We start from the raw sequence: 16,884 nt of genomic DNA, 5'->3' as shown, positions 1-16,884 counted from the left end.
AGCTCCTCCCCGGGGCCAGTCTGCGGTCCCCACACCGAGCCCCGTCACCCCGCACCCCGGGGAGCGCAGCACAGCCCAGGGTCAGCACCACCGGCAGCTCAGCCTCTCCAGCTGACCCGCTGCCTTCTCAGGGGTCTGGCTTGAAAAGAAATACTTACTGCCTTCACTTTGGTTGTCCTTGTTCGAGTTGTAGACCTGGAAAACACAAGGAGAAAGTCTTATGAAGGCCCTGGCTCCACCTGGGAAGGGGCTGCTGACACGTCTGGGGTCACCCCGAGGGGTGACGGCTGTTGCGAGGACCTGGCCCGATCTCCCCCAGCAGTGCGGTCCCCAAGACCAGCACGTTCAAAACGTCAGGCTGCTACAGCCTTGGAGTTGTACTAAAATAACAACTAGGGCAGTTCTTAAGAGAATGCAAATGGGATGGGGCAGGTAAAAAGAGAAACTAAAGGGGCTTTTAAACAAAACGAAGGTGGGCGTTCCTCTCCTCTAAGCTCTTCCCAAAGATGCACGTAAAGGATATAAACTGAGAGCAGAAAATTCCCTTTACATCTTACAGGCATTACAGTAACGTCTGATGGGTGCAATTCCGCACGGAACAGGAGCCACCCTCGCTCACAGGTGCCTACAGCCTGAATCAGCGAGTCAGGCAACGGGTAAGGGAGGAAAAGAAACGCCGTTCAGAGAGGACCTGAAACGCAGAAGGATGAGCCGATGCACCCAGCATCGCCCGCGACACAGCCACCCCCGAGCCTCTTCTGTCTTCAAAGAGCAGTGCTCTTCCTCCCGTCCCAGTCACTACTACAGCTTGACTGCTTTAGATTAAAGACTGTTTCAATGGATACAATAAAAAGGCGAAAAACAATAGCAGAAGGTTTTAATCATAGACTGAGGATGATTTAAAAGCCCAGTATAACAAAAACTGCAGCTGCAAGAAGATCAGACAGGTTGTATGTCTCTAGCTCAAAGTAAAATGTCCTTAAAAATTCTTCATCAGCCCAGCGCCCCAACAGCAACACACGCACCCCGGCACTCCATCGGCATCACCAGCTGGAGTCGAGCATGGCAGCATCCCTTCGCACAGGAAAGAAGGCCTGCGTAGGCCGTTAACAAAGCCGGCGGCGTGCACACCCTTCCTCTGCTGGGAACAAAGCTGGGAGCCCCCTTCCAGCGGGGAACCGATCTCATCACATGCTGCCTCCAGAAATAGCAAGCAGGGAAGGAAAGTTTCCAGAGGCGATGTTGATAGCAACACGCAGGGCAGCAACGGCCGACACATCCGAGGGGAGCGGGAGGAGGGGACGCTCTGATCTGCAATCAGACCGGCAAGTGTTTCTCCACCTTTCACGGCGTGGGCCCCCAATTAGTCATATTAACACCAAGAGCAGAGGTTGAGAAGCTGCCCGTGGGTGCGAGGGTCTGTGTGCTCCCAGCGGGGTCCCCGCTGCTGGGATTTCTCCAGAGAGCTCCAGCAGAAACACGAGGCTGGAAAGCTGACGGTGTAATGTCCTCAAAGGATCGGTGCCAGCGGCAGCCGGGCACGCACGCTGCTGACTGCAGCAGCCCTCGCGCTCAGCCTGGCTGCCCCAGCACCATCACCCACACCAAAACCCCCACGAAAGGCTGTACCTCTGCGGCGGCAAAGCGGGTACGAGCAGCTCTCGCCCCGCACACGTCAGTCGGGCCGCTGAGCTGGCCGAGGCGGCTCAGCCTTACAGAACTAAGCGAACCTGTTCGATTGTCTCCTGAGGGTTTAACGGCGGCAGACCTGTCCCTCGATGGCACCCACCGAGCAGGACGGCCGGCATCAGCCCTGCCACCCAGGACATGTTCAGGGAAGCACAAATCTAATGGTGCAGCCCAAAACTGGGGGTTTGGGCAGAGACTGGCCCCTCAGCACTAATTCCCACTCCTCCTGGAACGCTTCCCAAGGGCACCCTCCCTCTCCCACTCCCAGAGCACCTCACTGCGCAACACAAGACAAAATAGAGATTTTTGTTTGCAGGAGAAAAGCTATTGTCCCACATCTGGAAACTGTGGGATGATTCAGCAGCAAAACCAGCCCTAATCAGCAAGTGAATTTTCCTTCAGGAACAGTGTTTATATCAAGAAAACAAAATAAGTGAGAAGAGGGAAGGAAACCAACAGCGGGCTGCTCCGCCAGCGGTGCTGCCTGGCACCCGGCTGCCAGCCTTCCCTACAGAAGTTGTTCTCTCCAACTCCAGCACCTCAGACCGAGCTCTCACAGCCTCGCGCTTCCACCCGGGCTCCTTCCTGAGAGGCCAGGCCGTCAGCACCCCGCTTCGCCCGGGGCTGCGGTCCCAGCCTGCCCGCTGCCCTTGCTGAGCACACACCAGCTCCTCCGCTCGGGACACCAAAATAGTTCCCAATTCTTCTGGGTGAGCCCAGGTTTCAGCCACTTGCTCTGGCACCTGACATGCTTCCCCGCGCAGATTCGCTGTCTGCTGCCCTTCTCCCGTGGTTTCCTGCGCTGCCCTGGCGTAAAGGAGCAGCCACGCAGCTCAGGTTAAGGTGCACAGCACATCAGCTACAGGGGAAAGCACATCTGCCTGCATATTCGCTCGTCCAGTGCGGTTACGTGAAACAATAGAGAGGTTGTTAATCATCAGAAACCGTTCTCTAAAAAAAGGGGAAAGGACAGACAAGGAAACACAACATGCTTATGCCATTAATTGCAAAGTATGCGCGCAGTGAAAAGGAAATTTCAGGCAGAGGTCAACTGTGCAACCATAAAACACGGAGATACTATCACCCTACATCCATCTCACTAAGGACAAACCTTTTATCCGCTGTCAGTGTGCTAATCCATTACCACCGCTCTACAGCACCAGCGTTTCAACCAGGCCCCAATTCTGTAGTATCATTTCCTCTTCCAAGAAAAACATTACTTTTTAAAAGAAATCCTTTTCCCATACCGCCTCCAGCCTTTGGAAGAGAGAGGTTTTTTAGGATAAGAGAAAGTTCCCAAGTTTGAAGAAAGGTCTGCTGCGTAAGAGGTTGCAGAGCGAAGCTCCTCCGGCGCCCAGAGGCCATCACCTGCCCCGCTGCCCCAGCGCGCCCTTCGTGTGGCCGGACGGGGCTGGCCCAGCCCGCAGAGACCCCTCGGCGTCTTGGCACGGCGGCGGCCGTTCCCGCCCAGCTTGGCTTCCACTCTCTCCAAAATAGCTCTGATAATACGCGGGGCTTAAAGCACAAGGATGCATTGTAAGATCAAGCCTCACATGCAAGTCAGGCAGCGGAGGGACCAGCCTTCCCCCCGTGAAAGGGCACTGAATTTTAAAGAGGTTCTCACTTCGCATCATACCCAATTCTCCATCGACTACTGACAAAAATAAAGTTACAGACTGCTCAGATAGGAGCGTGTTTCCCCTGCACCCTCCTCCTTGTAACTCCACCGCATCTTTACACTGTCCATTCACCTGCACAGCACCGCAGAAAGTTATAAATCCAATCGCTTCCGCCCGCGAACGGAGCCCATGGAGGCCCTGTGCTCCCTGGCACTCCCCACGCACCCTGAGCCGCCCAATTCTGGTGAGCAAGCTCCGCAACCCAGTCCAGAGCAGAAAAAAACTCAGCATCTGGAAAAATCCAGCACCTCCAGTGACCCCCAGAGCTATTGGGTTCCTGGATCTGTGTTCAGACCACAAAGATCTTCAAAGCTCTCCGTACGGAGAAGCAGAAGCTGGGAAGCCACCCTGACCCCCCAGGTCCGCCCGGCAGCCCCAGCCCACCGCTGCCCACAGGCCTCGGGCCGAAGCACCGGTCTGCAGACACAGCCAGTGTGGCAGCCACGGCTCCTTCTCCTTCGCCACGTTTGAACCCATCCTCTTTTGCACGTCTGTGCACAATTCCTGCACTCAGGTACACCCAGGACGGGGCCAGGTGATGAAACATCATAAAATATTTGTGTGCACACAACCATCTTCCTGTTGCTATCATGCTCCGGAGAAAACAGACCTAAACCCAGACAGCTTCTCACGAAGTAAAAAGCTCCTTTCACTTTTCAGGATTAGTCACTGACAGAGGGCAGGAAATTTGAGAGAAGTCTTTGCTGAGCGGTGAAGGGCCCGTGCCCCACGTACTGCGTGTGGAAACAGGCTCGGGTACAGAACTCCCAAAACCGGGTCCAGTGACTAACCTGGGGACAAACCCCCACCCCGCAGCACCACGCTCGCTTTAACAGCGCGTTCTCACTCATCATTCTCATTTGGTTGTATCTTCAGAGCCAAAACGGCTTTACCAGGAAGTTTCAGAATATGTATACAAAAAGATATGCATACGAAAAAACATATGTTTCAGATACGTAGACAAAAAATAGACACTGACCTGGTACCAAACTTGCAGACCTTGATGCCTTGACATTGGTTTTCTAAATTCATACTGTAGATGGTCAAATATCCTGAGCAGAACCAGACCGTACCTTTTTTAGTGGAAGATACTGCTGCTTAATTTCTGCAGGATCACTGCTATTTGGAGGCCTAAAACAAGGCCTTTACAACCCATTATTGAAAAATTCTGAGATTCATCTGTAAGCAATCCAGAAGTATACATTTTAGAAGAGCACAAGAGAAATTGCAATTAAATATTATTTTGGAACTTTCCTGCAAAGTTAAAATCCTGCCCCAGAACACTTGCCCTATTACAAACTCAATATTTAAGATAATTTAGCAAAGGACAAGGTAATTCTTCCTGGTGAAATATTTCACCAAATACACACTATCTTTGACAGGAAACAGTTTTATGGAGGTGACAGAGGCCTGCGATGCTCAAGGGCGTGCTAGCTGGGACAGACAGCCCAGGAAACAACGCCAGGCTGCCGGTGGGACGAGCCGAGGTGGCTCGCTGACGTCCTCCCCGCAGCCACAGCTGATCGCTTTCCCCTCAGTTCACCTCTCCGACACCACGAGGACCAACGATGGGCAGAGGAAGCAACGCAAACCTCTGTACCCACTCCAGTGCCCCCCTCAAACTTCAGTTGCATCACTACGACGTATAAACACCCACGCGGGAGCTGTGGGCAATACAAACAATCAAAAATCCTCCTGCAGCCACCACCCATAGCCTAAAATACTCCTACAGCCACCATTCATCACCTGACGCCATCTTCTCTTGCGCACAACCCTAGATGAATCCAGTCCATCAGCTTTCTGACCCGATTCTGAACAGACTGCAGACCTGAGCACGCAAAGAGCAAACAGGCACGTGGGTTTGGGATGGAACCGGGCTGTGGGAAAAGACAAGGAAAAGGCAGCAGCTGAGGTTTGGAAGGGGAACTGCGAAAAGATGACATTGAGTAATTTTATGTTTATTTCCTCATTTCAGGGTTCACCCTGGCTGCCCATGCTGTCTATTAACCTCCACAATAATTTAACTGTGCTTTCACGTGGCAATTGTATGCGTGCACACATCCTTTATGTGAACGCACTACATTTCGTACACAAAGCAGGCTTTTTAAGTAAAATTCAAAATGGCCCAACCTAAGCTGTATCCCTTGGAGGCTGCACAGTGGTCATCCCAAAATCTTTCAGGTTCCAACATCGGCATGAAATTCTGCTCAAATAGTTAAAATCTAGAGGGGAGAATAGCCTGGCTCCTCGGCGGTGGGGAGCGGCAGTGATTTATTGAAGACCTGAACCAGCACCAGGGCCAGCAGTCCCGTTCCGCAGCCACCGACAGAGGCATTCCATTTGAGATGGAGATTCAACCACCATTTCAACTGCCCAGCCCAGACCCTGCCATGGAAGATTCCACCTTACGCTCCTTTTACCAGCGCTGGGACCTCCCCTTCAACCCAGACTTTCCATTTAGCCTGAAACTCCTGTCGAGATGGGCCGGTCCTGCCAGATTTCCTTGGTCTCCCTGGAGGAGCGCGGTGTTTGTAAAGCCCTCAGCAATAGGAGGAAATGCTGCAGTCTTATGCAATTTCCTTGTGATTCATATTCAGAAATCCTCAAAACAACCACAAACGAGTTTTTCAACTTTCAGCTCAGGAGATGCACAAGCCAAAGGAGTATAAATAGAAATCATCACATCCCCTCCAAACTGGTAGTCCAACTGGCTTGCCAGCCACCCAGGGACAGGTTGTGAAGACACGGGCAGGAGCAGCACAGACATTTCACATGAGTGTTTTGCAACCTTTTTATAAAGGAAAAGGGAAAACGGAGTGGAAAACAGCGCGGAGGCTGGAGCCCTGCCACTCAGATTGGCTCAGACGGTGCTGGGCAGGGTGGTATCCGCAGCGCCCTGAAGCTGCCGAGCAGCCGCTGCAGGAGGGCTCGCTCAGCCCAGCAGCGATGACCACCGGCTGGGATCCTCCACATCCCTTTCCCTACAACGCACCTGATCGCTTCCCCACAGCAGTCCAGACCCTAAAGCCCTCGACCCCGCCAGAGCACAACAGAAACTGAGACGCATCGAGATCAGTCCCGGAGAATGTGTTTCCAATCCCATGCATGGAGTTGGAAGCCTGAGAAGCAGCAACGACTAAGGAAAAGGTTTATGAAAATTATCCTGCAATGCCTGGTCAAAAATCCCTTCGGGGTGATGCTGTACAGTGCTGGGGTGCTCTTCGGAGAAGGGCAGAGACTAACTCTTGCATTGACTTAAAGCTTTGGTAGCACACAAAAATCCCTTGGGATCAACTGCAGTGAAGGCACTACAAATGACAACAAACAGGTTTTGCACAGAGATCCTGGGTAACCCAAAGTGATTTCAAGAGAGCAAAACTTCAGTGAATTATTGAGCACATTCAGTTTAAAAGATGATAAGGCATTATTTTGTTATTACTTGCCAGTTATCAGCATTGCTATTACTTGACAGTCTGCAGCCAGACCAGGTTCACAGCGTAGGCACACAGACATTTGGCCCAGCACCAGAGAAACAGAGAACGAACAGCTGAGGATGGAGAGGTGAGTAGAATCCTAGAGTCACAGAATGGTTTGGGTGGGAAGGGACCTTCAAAGCCCATCCAGTCCAACCCCCCTGCATGGAGCAGGGACATCTCCAACCGGATCAGGTTGCTCAGAGCCCCATCCAACCTGGCCTGGAATGTTTCCAGGCATGGGGCATCCACCGCCTCTCTGGGCAACCTGGGCCCATGTGACACCACCCCTAGTGTAAAAAATTTTTTTCCTTATGTCCAGTCTGAATCTGCTTCCTTCCCATAGCTGCCTGGATGTGAATCGAAAAATGCACTGAGGCACGCCCTGAGCCAGCTCTGGCCCTCGGAGCACAGAGAGCACCTCCCCACCGCCGTGGTACCCCAAACCTGCCTGCTGCTGCCCGGAGCGGTACACGACTAGGTGCAACACCATGACACCCCTGAAAGGCAGGGACTGTTCACTTGGCTGCAGGTTCGCATCCCAATACTCGGCCCGTTTCTGCAGAGCTGTCTCCGTGGCGTGCACAGGAATGCCCAGAGCTGTGCCAGAGCCTCTGGCCACCCTGTAGCCTTGCAGCGACAGGGAAGGGGGAAAGAGGAAGGAAGGAAAGAAGGAAGAAAAAGAAAAGCGTGAGATCGGCACAGGTCCATACCATGCCAGGCAGGATCCTCTGCACCTGACGCCCGAGAGAGCTTGGCACGCATCGCACAGCTGCTATGTTGGGACACAGCCCGCTAGCAGGGTGCCAGCGAAGCACAGGGCAGGAAGGCTCATGCACAGAAAAACATATTTCCTTGTTAAAAACAGGACACCTGGCAAGCTTGATGAAATCAGCCCTTGTTTCTGGCTCTGCCTTATCAACCCTGTTCTATTTTTGTCCGAGAGCCAGGTTTTCATACTACAAGCGGGATTTTCAGAGCTAGACTACACCGTGTTGTGGCTAGAAATAACCTTCCCTGCTCTCCGAGGCAGAGCGATATAGATAGGAGCAAGATCGTTCCAGCCCACATCCCTGCAAAGCTCCCCGCGGGAGGAGGGGAGGGAAAAACATGCCTCGCTTCCCCAGCGAAACACTTGGCAGGGCAGCAGAAACCCGCTGCGCAATGCTGGTTTATGTCACCCAGACGAGGGCTGTTCATTTGGAAGAGGGTGGCCCAGGGTCCCTGGCAGCTCCCTCCTTCCTTCCTCCCTTCCCTCCCATCCTACTGTTCAGCGCTGAACTCATGCCTCGCAGCCGGAGCTGCCCCCCACCTCGCTTCCCTCTTTCTCTCTCCTTCCTTCCAACACAAATTTCAGCTCGGAACTTACTCCGATGCCTCAGCCTGATTTAAAAAAAAAAAAAGTCTATCAAAAGTGAAGCATCTGGGGGCTTCAATCCTCTGCCCGGGTCTTGCTCTTCTGTCTCTGCAAGCTGAACCAAACGACGGCTCTAATTAAAAACAAGCCCACGTTTCATTACAAGTGCAGGCATTCCCAAGAGCCTCCAAAGCCGAAGCCGGCCGGGCTCTCCGCCAGCCATCTGGACTGCTTAGCTCAGCGCAGTTATATAACCCGCCACGTTCGTCACCCACGGAAAAAATCACCTGGGTCAAACCGAGGGAAAAAAAATCACCTGGGTCAACCAAAGCAAAAAATTACCTGGGTCAACTAAATGTTAAAGGGAAATCAAGTTTGGGGGGAAAAATAAGAGGTTAGGCAGAAGCAACGGGAACAAAGCATGCTAGATCTAGAGCAGTCTCTAGAATAATCTAACTAAAGGTTAACTGGTTTAGAAAAATGCATTTTTGGAATAACTAAAGCACTTAAAGTTTCGCAGAGCAGTATTTTTAGGGAAGTCTAGAAAAGCAGATTTATTCAGACCACTAAAGTGCCCGACTAAAAGTGAAAACTTCTACGGGTTTAACAGCTTCCCGCAAGTTTTCTAGGATGCTTGAGCAACAGCTTGCACATCCTCCTCCGCCAGCTATCTGTGCTGGAGCCCAGCCAGCTTCTCACTCTCCCTCTCCTGCAAGCACACACGCCCTTCCTCCTTCCAACGTCTGCCGCCAAACAGGGAGCCTGAGATCAGCCAAACCACCCTAACTTTACATGACAGTGTCATCTTTAGTTTTAAAAAAACTGTAACACAGACGTGCCTCGCGTTCTTCCTCTGCGAACAGAGGTTTTAGGCTGCCCGGTTGTTCTGAACAACGTTCGGTGGTTTAACGCCAAGACTGTAACATCTCTGAGGTGAGATCAGGTTTAATCCTCGCTTCACACAGCCGCTCACGGGAGACACGCCAGATCGGCCGTCGGGCCAGGAGTGCCACCAGCGCAGACCACCGCGGGGACACCCAGGCTCCAGGAAGACCTGGAGACACCTCTGCGAGCCCCAACGGTCCCAGTGCCCCTCTCCAAACCTGCGGCAGGACGTTTACCCCTTTTCCAGACACCACCTGAAATTCCACAATGCCAGTAATCTCCCTGGGAAGCTCCTCACCTCCAGCACGTATGCAGCATCGTGAGCACGCACGGCACTCGTGAGGAGCGTTTTCACCACCTGGCATCCAACAAGCACTGGCTGAGAGACGAGCTCTGCACAGGCACGGTGCTGGAGGGGCTCTGCCAGAAATGGCCAGCTAAGGGTGGCATGGCAGAGAGACCAGAAGCACAGAAATAAGATGATTAAAATGTTTGGTGTTTCAAAGTGCAGACTTTCCTCTGAAGCTGCAGCTAGGAGAAGGAAAAAGCCTGGGTCAGGGATTGTGGTGGGACTGTAGCAGGACAGTAAACCACTACTTACAATGAAACGCAAGGACCAATAAAGGAAGAAACAATGAAAGAGGCTAATTTTGCAACTAATTGTACAACGAACCATTTACTTTAATTTTTAATTTAGAGCAGAAAAAAAATACTCTAACAGTCTACTCAAATGGGCAGAGAAGTTTGTTCTGCTAACACGGAGCTATTCCCATGTTTCTCGAATTGCCTGCTCAAATAGCCCTCAGCAGAGGTGATACAGGAGCAGAGAGAAAAGCAAAGCGAACACATGCTCTTTGGTCCCTCGTTCCAGCCGAGCGCTTTGGGCCTCCCCCGGCGGCTGCAGCACAGCTGGACAGATGCAGCCGCGGGGCGGGCAGCCGGGTTCACACCAACGCAGCGCAATGACATCTCCTGTTGCAATCACTCTGCAACCTCTTCTGAAGCTGGCTCGCCTGCCCGGGCCCAGGCTCACAGACAAGTTACCACACGCCAGCAGATCCATCCTGTTCGCACACCCGCTGCTCTTCTCGCCAGCACGCCGCAATCCCAGTTCAATTAAACGTTTTCCCCAGGGACTCCGCAAACCCTAATCACCTCTCACCACCATGCTCACCTCCTGGCCTGAACCAAAGTCAAAGAAAAACCATGTGCTCAGCAGAGCATCCCACACAGAAGACATGTGTGATAATGTCCTGCGGATCTGTGACCGGACCCACGCTCACACCCCCAGCCCTCGCTCTGCGAGTTTTTCTTGGTGGGTAGCAGCAATAAGATAACACAAGAGGAGACGGGCAGTTGCCAACACTTCCCCTGCAGAACCAGCACCTTCTCCCACAGGGAGAGCAAAACCCAATTCGTGTCGCAGGACCAACCATCCCACTCTCCAAGCACAGCCCAGCTTACACAGCCAATCTGCGCAGCCCAGACCGCAGCAAAGAGCGCGGTGGCAAAGCTGGCTACAGCCAAGAACGCGTTAAAGAAATGCTGAGGCACTGACGCATGAGGGATGAAAACCAGAGACAGGAGCCGCTGCTAGGAGCTAGGAGAAAGAGAAGAGGTCACAAACTTTTGAAAGTGGGTGGGACAGCACTCTTCGGTGTGTAAAAGCAGCCCAGAGGGCTCTTTTCTCTTTTAAAGATGATCTAGAATGCTTCTCTCTGTATTTTTCTCTTTATGACCCAAACAGCTTCCCAAGCAAAGGACAAAGAAGTGACTGGCTGAAGCAGCAGTGACTCTGCCTGGGTAAGCTATCGACCACCGCAGCTGCATTTGCTGGAGCCGTACCTCAAAGCCTGAAGTCAAGGCTTAGGACTTCACCGGCTTAAGTGCTTTACAAACAAAATAAAAGCTTATAAACTCAATGTAAAGTTACTACTTGTATAGGCTTAAAATAGGTTACAAACAGGAGGGGAGAAGAAGGGAACAGCAGTAAGAGCACATGGTAAGAAAACTAACACGGAATGTGACAAATCATCCTTCTGTCTGAAAGCTCAGGCTCTTCTCTGAGGATCCTCTTCCACCACTCTGTCCCCAGAAAGGACAGAACTTTTTTTGCGCAAAAGTCTTGAACCATGGGATGCCAAAAAGCCAAGCAGGAGCTCCACCAGGCCAGGTTTTGCTGCCAAGCCAGCAGCGGGGCCTCACAGTAGCTGCAGCTGCGCGTGATGGACATCATACCTCCACCGAGACGGGGTGCCGCTGGCGGAGGCGGTTCGGATGCTCCCGGGCGGTGAGAGCGCGGGCGAGACTGCAGCTTCAGTTCAGGGAAAGGTCACTAGGTTGTCTGGGTTGAGGAGCACATGAGAGACGAAGAGGAAAAAGCAAACAATAGAAACTTAGGGACTGAGAGTGGGCAGAAAAATGTGCTGTTCAACAAAGAGAGACAGGGAGATGGAGAAGCAGCAACTGAAGTGAGTCTGGTCATGGAAAACAGAACAGACAGAAAGAATTTGCCATAAGCAAACAGAGACAGGATGAAGGCCATGAAGAAAGCGCAGGGTAAAACATATGCAAATAGCCATCTTTGAAAGGCTCACAGAAACGCACGTCTGCGGGATCGAGTGGGTAAAAAGATCAGCATGGAGAAGGCTGCGAGGAACCATGCTGAAGAAACAGACACGGACCAAACCCCGGAGAGCACCAGGAAAGCAACCGCGATGACTGCTCCGACATCTCGCCCACAGGCTCTCCCATGCAAAGGGAACGCAGGCAAAGACCACCTGTACCCAAAGATGTTCTGGGTGAAGATTTTTCCACCATCTCTAATAACTCACTTTTCTCACTGATTACCAGTTTACAGCCAGCATCTTCAGAGAAGAGCACTGCTGAGGTTATCGGGAACTGGAGCGGCCGGTGCCCGAGTCCTGCCTGGTGCTGGTGCGGCAGCAGCTGTAAACACCGCACCCTAAGCACAGATCGCTGGCCCCGTCTCCGTCAAAGAGGATTTCTCAAGCTCTGCTGGAAACACTTAGCTGTGGAGGTGGAGTGCAGTACCACAACCCATACAGAAGAAGAAAGTGACCTCCGAGGAGTCGGAGATGAAATGAATTAAAACGATAAAGCAGATCTGTGGCTTCCAGGGAAGTTGGGAAGGCGCGCGGCCCGTGCCCAGCCGTCCCCCCACGGCAGCGCGGGTGTTGGGGCTGAAGTCCTGCAAGTTAATTTATTTCTTGAATGAGCCAAAATGACAGGAATGCCGAGGTTGAAAGCACTGGATTGAGTTCAAAAGACATCATTTCCACTGGGAAATTAATCTCTCACCATTTTGTATAATTAGACAAGGAAAATTAAAAACAATTTCAGAAAGAATTCCCAGAAGCAATATCGGAGGAGGAGGCGGGAGGCGAGGGTGCTGCGCGTTGGACAGGAATGCAAGGCTGGGCTTTGTTGTTATGCTGGGGTTTGCTACAGAAACACAACACTGCATTTCAGAGCAGCAACGCCGAACGAGCTCCAGCACCGCCGAACAGCTGTCAGACGGGGAGCACGGCCCGGGGGCCAGGGCCAGGACCACGGCGCTGGGAGCTTCGGAGGAGCAGGGAAACGCCACGGGGAAGGCTCCTGCCTCACGGTCACCAGGTTCTGTTCCTGTCACAAAACCAAACCCACCAGCACCTCTGAGGAGGGCACAGACCCCGGGCACCCCAGTTCCCGCTGCAGGAAGGGCCCCCGGCACGCCCCAGGCCCAAACCGGAATGACACGAGATGGTGGCCATGGTCACCAGAGGAACCGCCAGCCTCAGGCCCGGAGGCCGTGGAGGGACAGGGACGGGGAAAGACCCCCACGGCTGGGCAGGGAGGAGAAGCCAAGAGACCCTACAAGTTCTGAAGGTCTGCACTCACCTCCCCTCAGTCCACCGTGATTAAACACCACTGGCCCCATGAATTATCCGTTGCTCATTTTGGGGCAGTAGCAGAGGAAAGAGAGAAAAAGGAGAGGGCAGTGGCTCTAAATTTGAGCTGGGCTGGTTTTGGGGGACAAAACTGGGATGTGAGGGCTCTCCTCACCCTGTGCAGCACAGATAGCCCTGGCCGAGCACAGGAGCCGGGTGCAGGCCTGGGAAGCCCCCGTCGCTCCCGGAGACCCACAGTCCCCCACGTCGGGTGGGCGAGGGCAGCCCCAGCCACCCCACAAAGCCCCGGTGCTCTGGTGTGGGGCACAAGTGCAATGAGCGGGCTGGTCTCAGCTTGCCATCTAGTGGAGAGCGGCCGCACGGCCTCCCCCAGCCGCCCTGCTCCATTTTGTGTTGTCTGTACGCCCACGGCGCCGGGGAACGAACAACACCAGCCCAATCTCCGCTCCCAGTGCAGCACAGGGGTGAGACCAAGCACCCGAGATGTGGCATCGCTCGGTCACCCCGTGTCAGGGTGGCTGCCACAGCCCCAGCGAGGGCCAGGGTTGCCCTCACAGCCGCAGAGGAGCTGGGTCACGGCCGGGAGCCACGAAGCTACAGGTGGAATTCAGGTCTCGAACAAAGGCTAAGACAGTTTGGTTTGGGCTGAGACGACGGAAAAGGAACTGAGGACACAACGGGTAAGGTGGGCGCCAGGTGCTCCTTGCCCAAGCAGCACGTCTAGGAGGAAGAGCGCTTGCAGCAAAGGGCTGCTGGTGCCTGCAGACCTTCAGCACCCGGGGAAGGCCTAGGAGGGTTTAAGTGTCTCCACAATATCTCAAAAATCGTTTAAGGGACTTTGTGGATCTTGCCCTCCGGGTGCCCGTTAATTCAGCCGTAACCACTTCTGAACTTCGCAAGTTCCCAGCACGGACAAACGGCATCGCGATTCCAGCCAGGCCCGGCCCCTGGTTGGGAAGGTGAACGCGGTGTCCCACCACAAACCAGCACCACAGCTAACGCTCGGCCAGCCAAGAGGGTACGGGGAGCAGCAGGAAAGGAGAAACCGCTGCTATGTGTCTCCATATCGGAGCCCTCCCTCCCCTGCAAGGGCATGAGACCGACTGCGCGTCCCCAGCCCGTGGTACGCTCGGTTGTACCGCGCTAACAAAACCAACTCCAATACAAAATGCTGGTTCTATTTTTATAGAATTGTATTGCTTTAAAGAATGAAAAAAGGAAAACAAAACAAATCGAGCAAAGGCGGCATGATGCGCATGCCAGAACAGCACTGCTCAGATCCCATCCATGTCTTATTTCCTCCGACGGGATCATGGGCCGTTGTATTTGCCGTTTAACGCTAACTTCTCCACCCCCACTCAGGGTTACAGACAGCGGATTAGTGCAGCTCACAGGGACATGGTCTAACACGTTCCACATCCTTAACCCTCCATGCACCCCTGCGTTGCGAGGCTCACCTTCCTGGAGAAACGTTTTCACATCGCAAACACTTCAAACCCCGTACCCCACTGCTGCCCTCAGCGATGCCAGAATGATTTTGCGGATTACCGACCTGCTCGGAAGGTGACAGCAGGAAGCGCTGACACCGACCTCTCCTCTGGCTGGCACGCTCGCCGCAGGCTTGGCAAGCAAAGCTACCACCTTACTGAAATGCTTATCTTGTTCAGTTCTTCGCCACAAAGCAAACAGCCTAATTTGCGCCTCTCTTAATCCCGCAGCCTACCACAGCCGCCACCACGAGCCAACACGGCTTTAATTCCCGACCCAGGTGCCAACGTTTCAGAATCACTCCACCATACGCATCTGCAAACGGCATCACCAGAGGAGAAAAACCAGAGGAAACTTATCCCGAGTACCCGAACAAAAACGAACGCAACTGCTCCATTACAGAGCTCGCATTTTCTCCTATTTCCATCCTCGGTGACATAAAAGAAAACCCAAAGTCAACACAGGGGTTTTAGCCAAATTAATAACAAGTGGAAAGAGTTAACAGGCTGATGATAGCTATCTGGAGGCTGCTTTGACTGTAAGATACAGAATAAATCTTTTCAAGTTGTGACAAATGTCTTGGCTAATGCAACCCACATTCTATGTTTAGATCTTACTAAAATATAATATAACATTTGGGTTTAGTTTCTTAATTATAATTAAGAAACAAACTCCAGTCCACTTTAATCTCTCCACAGCCCGAATTTGCACATGGAATGACTGTCCCCACCGTGCCAATCTTTCCCACACTCCATATTCAAATGGAAGGAGAACCAGACATTCTTTCCAGGAGGAGTTTTTCGGTTACAGAAATACAGTCACAGCATAGAACGGATATTTCTAGGAGTCCCAAGGTTAAATCTTTGTCTTTTGCCCAAGGAAGTCTCTGCAGAGTCGGTAACGTCCCACACCCCGCTGTTGCAAGGTAAGAACCCGAAGAGAACAGGCCAACAACTCCACTTTTGATGGATTCAGGAGGATAACTGAGGACAAGGAGCTACCTCGCCTGTCAACACGCACCGTCGTCGCCAGTCAAATGCCTCTTGGATCCATTTCCATACAGGCTTCATTCCCATGGCTCCCACACCACACCTGGAAGGCCAGGTTTAAGCGTCGTTAGCGTTTAAGTGCCATAAGGCATTGCATTAATGCGCAGCAACAATCCTGGACGTGCTGGATCAGCAAGCTGCCCTCAGCCGATGGGCACGATAGGGAAGAACAGAAATACGCAGGCGGCAGCGCAAAGACCTGTGTGTTTTTGAAGGAGTTCACATAACCAGATTCTGAAACAGGATAATCCAGGCCGTCCTGCGCTGTTACTTCACCAGCGCCTTTTGCACGTACAGCGCTTCACAGGCACGCAAAATCCCCGGCTGCACGTCTGCAACACGATCCTAACAGACTGGCTCTGCCGCCGTGCCAAATCCTGGTAACACCAGCAACTCAGATGCAACTGGATGTCCACATTCACGCAGCTGCTGTTGCAGGTGACTGGGTTTTGCATCCTTGCAACAGTGGTTCTCGGTGGAGGTGAGGCAGCTGCAGGCTGAAGGAGGACAAAGTTTGATTTGGACTAGGAGCAAGAATGAGCTTGGAGAAGAAAAGGCTTTGTGGGGACCCAAATTCACCCTTCCTACGAGGAAGGCATCAGAAAAACAGAGCCAGGCTCCTCACAGCAGCGCATGGCAGGAGGACAAGAGACAGTAGGTGCAAAGTGAAACAGGAGAGGTTCAGGCTGGGTATCAGGAGAAACTCTCCTCCAGGAGGATGGTCAAGCAGCAGAGCTGGAGCCCAGGGAGCTGAGCAGTCGCCCTCCTCAGATGTTTTCAGCACCCAACCGTAAAACGCCCCGAGCAATCTGCTGTGAGCAGAAGGCGGGACTAGAAACCTCCTGAGGTCCCATCCCGCCTGAAATCCCCAGTGGATCTACGATTCCAGGCTGAGACCTAGCTGTAATCCGCAATGAAATGTTGTACCCAAAATACATGGCAGCACCCTGAAACACACCGCCTTCCAGCGCTCTGGACTGCTGCATGTTTCAAAAGCAAGTTACTTGACTAAGCCCAGCATGTGCTTTCCAGCATTCACCGAACAGTCCGCGTGTATCCACGTCTCACGTGGCTTTAATGAACACTTCTTTTGACAAACAAGGACCTTTTCGTGGATTTGGGGAGGAACCAGTCTGTGGCAGCGGGGCTGTGCTGGGATGAGACAGTCTGCTCCCCGCGTGGACTCTCCTCCAACTGCCAGGGCCTGCCTCCAGCCCAGAAGCACGGACACCTACTCCAAAAACGTACGGGCTGTCCCGTAACAGCCCTGGCTGCTCTCACTATCTGCAAAGTTTCTCTCCGATTCCTGCTACACCTCTGGCCGTGCCAAGGCACAGAGGCCCACAGTCT

The 16,884-nt window shown here is 52.9% G+C and overlaps 1 protein-coding gene across 6 annotated transcripts in view; it reads right to left on the bottom strand.

Annotated features, from left to right (window-relative positions):
- Window positions 1–16,884, bottom strand: part of ARHGAP26 (Rho GTPase activating protein 26) — a 134,826-nt gene that overhangs the window by 77,930 nt on the left and 40,012 nt on the right. For all 6 annotated transcript variants that reach the window (XR_015260157.1, XM_086759229.1, XM_086759231.1 and 3 more), the window contains exon 12: window positions 159–195. Coding sequence is in view for 5 of the 6 variants with exons in the window: in XM_086759229.1 (XP_086615355.1) it covers window positions 159–195 (37 nt within the window). In the remaining variant the exon portion in view is untranslated. The remainder of the gene's footprint in view (window positions 1–158; window positions 196–16,884) is intronic.

This window comes from Chlamydotis macqueenii, chromosome 14 (genome assembly GCF_036417535.1).
Source record: "Chlamydotis macqueenii isolate bChlMac1 chromosome 14, bChlMac1.mat, whole genome shotgun sequence".
In the NCBI taxonomy this organism is placed as follows: domain Eukaryota; kingdom Metazoa; phylum Chordata; class Aves; order Otidiformes; family Otididae; genus Chlamydotis; species Chlamydotis macqueenii.
Note: the sequence above shows the minus strand (reverse complement) of the source record. Positions and strands in the feature narration are given on the sequence as shown.